The sequence below is a fragment of the Corvus moneduloides genome, chromosome 1 (genome assembly GCF_009650955.1).
Source record: "Corvus moneduloides isolate bCorMon1 chromosome 1, bCorMon1.pri, whole genome shotgun sequence".
NCBI classification, from domain to species: Eukaryota; Metazoa; Chordata; class Aves; order Passeriformes; family Corvidae; genus Corvus; species Corvus moneduloides.
The window spans coordinates 27,718,794-27,729,121 of NC_045476.1; the positions used below are offsets into that span (position 1 = coordinate 27,718,794).

General features: G+C 40.4%; 1 protein-coding gene across 4 annotated transcripts in view; it reads right to left on the reverse strand.

Annotated features, from left to right (window-relative positions):
- VPS41 (VPS41 subunit of HOPS complex) overlaps nt 1-7,244 on the reverse strand; it is a 113,588-nt gene extending 106,344 nt beyond the window's left edge. For 3 of the 4 annotated variants that reach the window (XM_032103303.1, XM_032103292.1, XM_032103275.1), the window contains exons 1-2: nt 7,171-7,212; nt 3,395-3,433 (exon numbers count right to left, since the gene is read on the reverse strand). In XM_032103303.1, the coding sequence (XP_031959194.1) occupies nt 3,395-3,433; nt 7,171-7,200 (69 nt within the window). In that variant the 5' untranslated portion in view covers nt 7,201-7,212. Of the gene's footprint in view, nt 1-3,394; nt 3,434-7,170 lie in introns of all 4 variants that reach the window. The other variant, XM_032103283.1, reaches the window with a different exon arrangement.
- Nucleotides 7,245-10,328: the final 3,084 nt, after the last annotated feature.

Genomic DNA, 10,328 nt, shown 5'->3' on the forward strand with positions numbered 1-10,328 from the left:
AATCATATATAAGAACATGATACTAAAATGTCAACTGTACTGTAGTTACCAGGAAAGATCTATTACATTTCTACAAGTGCTACAAGGTCTACGAATTTTACAAGTAACTACAGCTATCTCTGTATTGGAAGAAAGGTCTGCTTAACATCTGAACAAATTCACCATCTTTGCTAGTTGATACCTTTGCATTTTACACATTCTGACTTCAACAGCTGAGAAGTATTTTACACTGGGGCAGCTTTAGGAACTCAATTTCCTGTGTAGCCATCACTGGAACCAAACTTACACTTATGAGGTTTTAGATGACGTACATTCAAGACAGTCAATTTTTGCAGACTCCCACATTTGAGGCCTACTATTAAGCACTACCACCAAGTCTGTGCAAATAAGCATCCTGGCAATTGTTAAAGAGTCTGTTGTTCAAAACAAACCAAGCAGGTAGCAAAATAGCATTAGAATTTTATTTGCTAGAAGATGCTAAAGGAATGATAGTTAAGAGAGTTGCTGCATGAGACAGAATTAATGTATATTTGATTCTTTGCTAAGATAATAGCACAGAAGTGTAAAAACATCAGGGGGAAAAAAAAAATCCATATTTTGTTTAGACATCCAGTTCGGACAGGGGCATAGTTTACACAAAATCAGAAATTTTATTATTGCGTTCCTCCATAATACAAAACATATCTGTGATCGAAGTTGGATATGTGTCATGTGCCCTCTGGAATCATTAGTAACAATATGTTGTGGTGAGCCATGGCTCTTGCCAGGGTGTCCCAGGCCTCGCTGGACAAAAGGTCCAGTGGTTTAATTCTCATGAGGTCCAGGTATCCTAAGATAGCTGCCCGCCACAACATAGACACCCTCAGGCTGTCTGGCAAGAAAGTTCGCTGGCCAAGGCGGGAAAGATGTGACACCCTGCACGTTTGCAATGACCACGCTCTCCCCTTCCTTGGTTTCCACATCACTCTGTCATTGGCCCGTGCTCACCCTCTCCGCCTACCTCTCTCCCCATTGGTATGTATCCCCGCCTATGTAACTCCCCTTGTCTGTTCTGTTATTGGATGTTTTATGATTGCTCTGCCCTGAACAGTGGGGTAGAAAACCCCCTGCCAGAGACTTTTCTTTGCGCTTCTCGACCCTTCTTTTCCGGGCTCCAATAAACCCGGTTCCTGTCCCGCTGAGAAGAGTCCCTCATTGCTTCGTCTCTCCTTGCGCCTTTTTCATCGGTGGCTAAAGTGAGCCTTGCTTGGACCTCGCTTAAACTCCCACTCTCGCTCGGCACCCGTCCTCTGCTGCTGTGGCAGGCAAGGCTATTGCCTGGTTCTCGGCCCACGAGCTAGCCACCTGGCCAGCATCGCGGCAACAATATTCAATTTTATATGAAGAATTTAAATTTAATTAATTGCAAGAGTAATTGTATGTGTAAAAAATTTTAGTACTATGGTAAGATGTCTATGAAGACCATGCCATAAATACAATATTTTTTAATGGCTAAAACTAAACACAGGCTGAAAGAATTAAGAGTCTGATTCTAGAACCACCACCATAAAATCCATCCCTGATTATTCAAACTATAGGCCACCCAAAAGAAATAATTATAATTTTATGATCACAAGAGCTAGGAGTGAAGCCGTCAGTTTGATCTTAGTTCTGACCATACTTAATATAAGCAAGCACTCAGAACATTTACACTTTGTGCTTTTACCATTTTGGTTTTATCTAAACAATCATTAGAAATAGTCTAATCAGTTTAATTCTATTAACTATTTACTGATCAAGATACTACAGACTAGACTTAATACTCAAAGACGACTAATGCAAAGCATTTTCACAGACATTAGAATGACAGTTGTTCTTTAGACCAAACGTCTTCATTCTTAATACATAAATTTCCTTTTCACTTCTCTCTGCATGTGAAATTAACATTAAAAACAGACATCAACTTTAACGTAAGTCTAGTTGAAATTTTAGGACTTTCAATTCTGTGAAAGATACATGATGCCTATTTTTCCTTAAGGTAAAAAACAGTAAACCCCCACCAACCTGGCAACCTGATTAATTCTGCTGTAAATACTGATTTACTACCAGCTGAAATCTTGAAAGGCCATTAAAAGTGCCAGTTTTTCATTACAATAGGCTTGAAGAAAAAAAAAAATCACCTCAGTAGGTAAGTATCTGTGTTCACTATCCTGTGAATGTCAAGCCTTGAGAGGATTACTATTCTACTAAGTACTGAGTCGTTGCCCAGTGATTGTTTATCTGCACTTCACATCACAAAGCACTATTCAGAATGAAAGCATTTCACACTGGGCAAAAAAAGTCTGGTCCCGGTAGCTGTTCCACAGAGCAATGTTAAAGGGCCAAAAAAACCCCTGCTTCTCACCAGTATTGTCGTTCAGTGCCACTGAAGACAATCACTCAATGGAAGAAAGAAAACAATCATCTCACAAGAAGCAAAGCCACCTTCCACTGCAAAAAGATTTTTTCAGAATCCACCACTACAGTCTCTGCAGTATCTACTGTCACAGAAATTGGGATTTCTGTCTGCTTAATGCTTAAACCCAGATCTCAAGCATGGAGATTTGTCCCTAGGTAAAAACCAGAAAATCTTCCTAATAGCAAGTCTATTAAAGTTTTATAAGTCTATGAGCTATTCTGACTTAGATACATAATGGGTGAAAACACTCAAGGTAATAACCTTCTCTGTGTCCTCTGTTCTTGCTGGTGGGCCACAACTGAAGTTGCTCAGACACCTCTATTTCTTCCTTCCTGTAGCTATCCTAGACCACCCTGATGTCAATTGGGTCTTTCAGATCTTTTATGGTTCCTCCAGTGATGACAGGTTTGGAGTTAGTACATTACTGTTCAGGGACAAACTCTTGAACTCTCTCTAGCTCCCTTCCTCTCTTCACCCCCAGCCCCCTTTTCCCATCACCTACAGCAGTGTAGGCAGACCTCTCCAGAACAGGAGACGATTAGTGACAAAACATCATCTCAAGAACAGAGAGTCTATGGGACATGATTAAGTCTAGACTGTGAAGCTATTAAAATACCAAAGTAATTACTTGAATGTAGTATTACTGCTTATATAATTAGACTCACATTTTCATTTTATTGAAACAGAAGCACATATACTTGAATTTGTCTCTCAACATAATTCATTTTACTATAATGGGGTGATTGTGGGGCTTTTTTAAATATAAAGAAGCTTCTAATAGCAATTCACAGCTTCTTTTTAATAATTTAAACGCAGATTAACAATCCTTGCTACATAATACTGGCCAAACTTCTAAAAACAACCAGTGAAGTAGTATTTTTCACTCCATATTGACAAAAAACTAGCACTGACCGCACTGACACAGATTCGAGTGTGAAACATTTTAAGAAGGGTTACCTCAGATTCATCTGTTGATTCCTCATTAGACCTGGTTTCCTGAAAAGGACACAACAAACAAAGGAGTAAATAACTAAGTACATACACAACTGAGCAGTATTTCCCTTTAAAAAGTACTTTTAAACCCTTATTAAGAAATGAAAGACAAAGCAGAAGCACCTCAGACTCATGACAATCTTCGCCATTCATACCCGATTTGTGCTTGCACTTGCATTTGAGTGCCACACTGATACTCAGGAGCAGCAGGGACACTGTTGTCAGTTACCCTAAAAGAGAGTGACTGGATCATCTGAGAATCTGTCCCTGTGATAGCTTCCCCTCCTCCAGAAGCAGTAGCAAATTTTCCAAAGAAACTGCCCAGATCTTGACTTCCATGGCAGAACAGCATTCTCCAGTTATCCACAAACCAGCTTTACTATTCAACTATTTAGCTGTTAATAGGCTTATTTTAAACTTATATAATTTCAAACCATTTTCCATAGAAATCCAGCATTCAATGACTTTCTCCTCCTCATCCCATGTTAACACAAGATGTGGCTTTCTCCTGCCTTTCAAACAACTGTACCTTTAAAACATCTCTCTCTGGCAAGATAATGATTCTTTCTACCCTACAAAAAAAATTTTGTAAGTCAACTCCTGCTCATCTCTCGTCTGTCCACTGAGAAAATCTGCTGATGCAATGCCTCCTCAAGTCAGCAAAACGAAGATTTACTTAACGTATTTATCTTTATCAATAGCAATAAAGGATTACAACTAATACACTGGCAGTGAATGTAAGCATTTTAACAATAAAATATGATATAAACAAAGAACAAGCAAGAGAGAAGCCAGAATTTCAAATCTTATGGAGTATTTGAAGAGTAAGATAAATAGGTACAGAATTCCACCAGAGAAGACAAAAAAAAAAAAAAAATTACACCCTTACCAACAGCTTAGAGAAAAATGGAAAAGGAAAAAAAATTAATGCACTGACAACCAGTGTAATTTTTTCTCACATTTATTTATTTTCCATGCTTTTATAAAATGCACTTATTGTGACCTGTTCACCAAAAGCAAAGGCTTCCTTTTCATTAGTGGAGGCTCACATCGATGCCCATAATGACCATCACAGCAGATGGGAGAGAAGCAAAGCAGCACTTCTACCTGCTACTGGAAGCTTAGTGCAAGCTGTTACCACAATTACTGTCATGTGTTTCTTCCATTTTACTCACTACAGATAGGCCCACCTCTAAAACACACATCCCATAGAAGGGTTATCATTGTAGTCTGTACTTGTGACATGAGTTGGGAAACTGCAAGTAGAAAGTACATGGGAATCAAGGGAAGATGGAGTAAAATCCTGGCATCCTTTGAAGTTTAGGTTTGACTTTGCAAGCACAACTGTTTGTCTGTCAGTCTCCCAGTCTCTAATCACAAGCTGCTGTAACTTTTCAGGAAATTACAGTTTGTTACATAGAATCTTTGTGCATCTTAAACTCTACTTAACAACAACCAAGTGAGAACAGAACTAAAACATTGTGGTGTAATATTGCCAGTTGATTGGATGAGCTAGAACAACACACAAAGTCCAATGCAAAGTATCATCAAATTCCTAATAAAAACCTTATTTTCTCTCCTGAATACCAAAAGCTACCTACTCAACTCCTTACTAAATCAAAATTAATAGCACTACCGTTATGATATTTTGATATAATTCACATAGTTTGGAAAAAAAAGCTCTCCCAAACAAAGGAATTAAAGCAAGTGACATTTCCGCTGGTATACATGAGACTTTCTAGTGCAGCTACACCACCTACATCTGCCCCTCATGGTCCAATATCTTTGGCTGTCTAGAACAGGAAGTTACTTTCAGGATGAGCTCACTATCTAACACTATGCAGACAGACAGACACACGTGCAGGGTGGAGTTAACAGCTCACTTACTGAGACAGCAGCCGGTCCTCACACCCACCCGAGCCACTTAACTGAGCTCCATGTGCAAAGGCATCCCTACTGACATACAAAATTAAGGCATGCCAGAAGTTGATTCCAATAATCAGGCCATGTGAACTAAGAAAATATCAATCTATTTTTATTTACGACATCTACCCTGGCCCTGTATTCACAAGGCACAGCAACCCCAGATACTAAATTTCACAAATGGCATACAAACACAAATGCTTCATGGCCTTTATGTTTTACTGCAGAAAATAACATGCAAAAATTCAGAGGGAGCCTTGGCTTAGGAAACCAATACAGAAACTGTATTTGTTCCCTGACAAGAACTTAGCTGAAGGTGCTCAGAATTGATAGTTACCTAATAACTCACTTTGCTAGCAGCTTACTATGAAAAGCTTTTTGCCTGAGTTTTCCCACTTGCTTAGGCAAACTGGAACAGTAAACTGTAGTTATGATTGCCCTGGGTTTTGTTAGGTTCCTTTCCCTTCCCTCCAAATGCATGAACTGAGAGGATTATCCTCCACATCCACTTTTTAGGAGCCTTGTAACTGTGGAAAGGAAATCCCTAAAGAGGGATTTGTAGACAAGTAGAATCCAAAATCGTGTAGGAATAGCAGTCACTGCTGGGTCTCAGACTTTAGGGGAAAATCAGCAGTATACTTCAGCCAGCTGACAAATGCTGTTGCTTAAGTAGCCAAAGAATGCAGGAAGGGAACACAGATGAGGAAACCATAGAAATGTGAAGTAATCTCTCACCATTATAATCTTTCACTTAACAGATCCAACATAACTTCTCAAAAAATTCTTAAGCAGGCTTTCCAGTTTGGTGGGTATGGGGTTTTCCCTTCCTTTGCTTTTACAAACATCAATGTAATATAGTACATGTTTAGGCCCATAACTTAAACCTGACAGAAGGTGAAAGCCACAAAACTTGAGTTTTAAAGAAACACATGCACAACACACAGATCTCTTTCAGTAGAGGTGTGCATGCTGCCCACAGGAAATAGACTGAAATGAGTAAGGTAATTCTCCTATCATAGTCCAAAGAGAGCAAAACACAGGCTGTCGGAGTTTGTTTTATCCTTCCAAAGGCTGCCACAGTTACAAACTCACCAATCCTGGGAAAAAAAGCCTCCCCCAAGGAAGCCAAGCCCTCCCAACAAACCTCTGTCAGCAGGGAAGGTGGAAACCACATGCCAATCTCTTAACTTTTGCCAGTTACCTTGAAGTAATTCTAAGACTCTCCCACTTCTAGGCATGCAAGACAGAGAAAGATCGCATAGCTCAGCTGTCTGTCCAAATGCTGGCTCAGCAAAGAAACACTTAGAAAGTACCTGAAAGGGCCAGGAAGTGCATTTTTGCTTTATTTTTTTTTTTCTTGGGAAGGAGCAACCTAGGGACGGGGAGCTATAGGAGAACATCCGATTTAGGGAACAACAGCAAGAAACTCCTCAAGTTTTGTCTCAGAAAAAAATCCCCATGTTGAGATGAACTTGGTCATGTCTCCTATGTCCCTCCGTAGAGAGAACCTCCAGCTCTTTAATCCTGGCTCCACAGAGGTGCCATATGCACTTCTAAACCCACCCTCCCGGCCAGACCCAGGTTCCCCTGCCTCCATCTTCCCTCCTCCGCCCCGGCGCAGCGAGACTGTCCCGAAGGCTGTCCCGAGGCTGTCGCCGCCGGCCCCGCACCCCGCAGGGCTGGCTGCCGGTCTCTTCCCCCTGGCATAGGCACTGTCCCTCCGCCCCTCCACTCCCATGTGCCCCCAGCCCGGCCCCACGCTTCGGCCGTCCCGCTCTAAGCCCCGCTGCTCGGCGCTGCGGCCACAGTGCACTGACACTCTCTACCTTCTCCTCGGCTTCCGCCATGGCGCGGACAGGCAGCTGTCATGTGAGAGGCAGGAAGCCGGCGAGGCACTCTGGGAAATGTAGTTTCGGAGGGAAAGGATTTCGCCGCCCCCCCCTTTTTTTTTTTCCCGGTCTCAGCCCGGCTGAGGTATGGTGACGATGCCGTACAAAACGGAGGGCAGACGCAAGTTGCCTCTCCGCCCTCCTTAGCTGCGAGATGCTTTTTAAAGCTGAAATCCATGATTCTTTCAGGGAGATCAGCATGATCTCCCAGCTCCATGGTACGCCCAGCTGTGATAAGGCTGAAGGTAGCCACTGCAGTGCTTGGTGAGCTACCCCTATGTAGCGCGGGTTCGGGTGTAGCTGAAGCCCAGAGCCACAGGCAGCCTGCCTGCTGCCACTGTTGTGCACAGCACTACCAGTGCGCCCGGATCAGGCCTTTTTACTGTCATCCATCTGAGCAGCACCTGGTCGAGCACAGCTCCAGTTTCCATTAGATCCTACATGTAGCAGCTTCTGTCCTCTTTGTCCTTTTTCCTTAATCATCAATATTGAAATGGCCCACACTAGTGTCAGGAGAAGGATTTCAGAAAGCCTAAATGTCTTCTACAATTCTAGAAGCTGCTGCATTTTGACTTTTAAAAGCATAAAATAAGACTTGAATGTCTTGCTTGCACACAAATTACTTTCTTTATATGTTGAAAACATAATCAAAGCTAAAAAGCAATAGGCAGAACATTTTACCATTTGGGTTTTGCCTTTGGAGCTATTTAAAATCTAAGGTGGAGCTACAGTGTTATGTGTCCTTGAGTTCCAAGCCACAAATTAAAAAATGTGCAGTGCAGATCACCTTTGGCAATAAAAGAGGAATTGCATAATACCACACTGGAAAACCTTAAGGCCATACAGTTAATTGCAAAGAGTATCACCTTGGCTATGAAAATAATGTATATCATTGCCAAACCTTTAGAAATTGCCAGAATTTTAACTGAGAAGAGCTAGAGCTGTCCTTTAAAATCACACTGAAAGCTGTACACAGGGGTGAGAGAGAGATCTATAAAAGTTACCAGTTTCAGTGTCAGAACATATGGAAATAGCTATCCTGAATAAATTTAATTTGCAAATGATATAAGAAAGTATCTTTTTTATGGTTTGTTATGGACTATCAAGGTGCCATGGTGGAGAAGTGTGTAAATGTCATCCTGGCCGTATAAGCCATGGGATATCTACGGAGAAAGAGATGTTTGGCTGCCGTTGTACAAAATATTGTTGAGACCACACCTAGATATAATTGTAAATTCGGAGTCACCTTTGTTACAATAAAAAAATTAGTTGAAACTGGAAGGGGCCAAAGAACCACTTTTAGGGTCTGATCTGTTGGAGAAGACTGATAAAAAGAAGGGTTCAGCAACTTCAGTCTAACAATAAAAGACATCTGAAGAGGAAGAAGAACTATTAAAGTAAAAGGTATGAGATCAAATAAGTATCAGCTATTTTCAGTGCATTTAGGCTGGAAATGAGAAGTAGATGCCCATGTGCCAGGCATGCTTGGTCCTCAGAAGAATCTTGCTGGCAAGAAATTAAACTGATTTCAAGATGAAAATAAACTTAAGTAAGAGACTGTAAGAGGTGTTTGCTGACAGCTGCATGGCTTACCCAGAATGCTGTTCATTATAGGCCCATTCAGTCCTTCTTGAATCTTAGTTCTGTTCAGATCAATGAAAAAATGTACCATTGCTGTCGATGGAGCCAGGATTTGTCCTTTAAGACGTAATGCACAAGCTGTATTTTCTGTTACTTCTAACGGTGTATATCTTGTGAAAGGAAATTTTTCCAGTGAAGTTTTTTCTCCTGCTTTCGGGGAACAAAAAACCTTGATAGAGGATTTGGGCTACAGGGTTTGTTTTCTTCCTTTCTTTTTTTTTTCTTTTTTTCTTTCCTTTTTTTTTCTTTCCTTTCCTTTTTTTTTTCTTTTTCTTTTTTTTCTTTTCTTATTTTTCCCCCCCTTTTTTTTTGAAATCAACAGATATTTTGTGTCACTTTTTAAACTGTAAAGAACATTAATAACTGACTTTTTAAGTGCCAAGAAAAACAGAGTTTAAGGGAAAGGATGGCAGATCTTATAAACTTTGCTGTTATAACAGCTAACAGTGCACATTTGTTCATTTTTCACAAACAGCTGTCAAGGAACAGATGTTCTTGTTTACATTGCACACAGAATAAGTTGTATAAACAATGTGATTTACTTATAGTGTGCTGCTTATTTCAGGCAGAATGGTGCAAAACTAATTCTTTTGTTGTTTAGACTTAAGGTATGAATTTGATCTGCCATGAATATAGTTTTTTGTTGTGTCAGGAAAATTTAATACGTTGGCATCTGATTCTGCCACCCGTTCCACACCCACCTTCCAGAAAACCTGAAAGTCATCTAGAAGCAATGACATTAATAGGTTTTAAAATCTTTCAGTCCCTCTCACAAAGTACTCAGCATCCTACAAATTTGGGCCTGAGACATCCCATCAACCTTTGGGAAAAAAAACTTAAGCACTGCCTAGGGGAAGTAAATGTTCTGTCCTAACCTTAAAACCCTCTCTTTCACTGTCTGCCAGCGCATAGAACTGAAGTCTGGGTTAAATTAGTTGTACAAGAGGTAGAGATTTGGGATCTCTGGTGAGATTATGGGTGCTTTGAAGTGTTGGTAGAGCATTTTGGCTCAGATTCATCTCACATGATAGGTGGCTGTGCTTTATCACTTAGTTTTAACTTGGTTCACCAAAAATAGCACACTTCATAAGTCTTTAAATAAGTATTTTAGCCATATCATAATGCCTTTAATGTTCTTAATGCCTATTTTAATGCAGAGCTTCCAGCTGATGGGAATTCTGCAGGGCATCTCTAACACGATGCTGACATACCAGCCAGTTTGAATTTTAAAGATTTAAGTCTGTCAGGAATTTCTGATTTTTTTTTTTTTTTTGACACAGAAATCAGAATTAGCATTGAAACTTGGACCTTGACCAACATTCAGAGTTCAAATAGTGTTAAAATTTTTCTCTCTTGCTTTAACAGACTTTCTCTCTGACTACTGTGAAACATAACAAGTATCCTTTGGTATATTACTGTATTTCAGTCTCCAAGAGCTCTCAGTT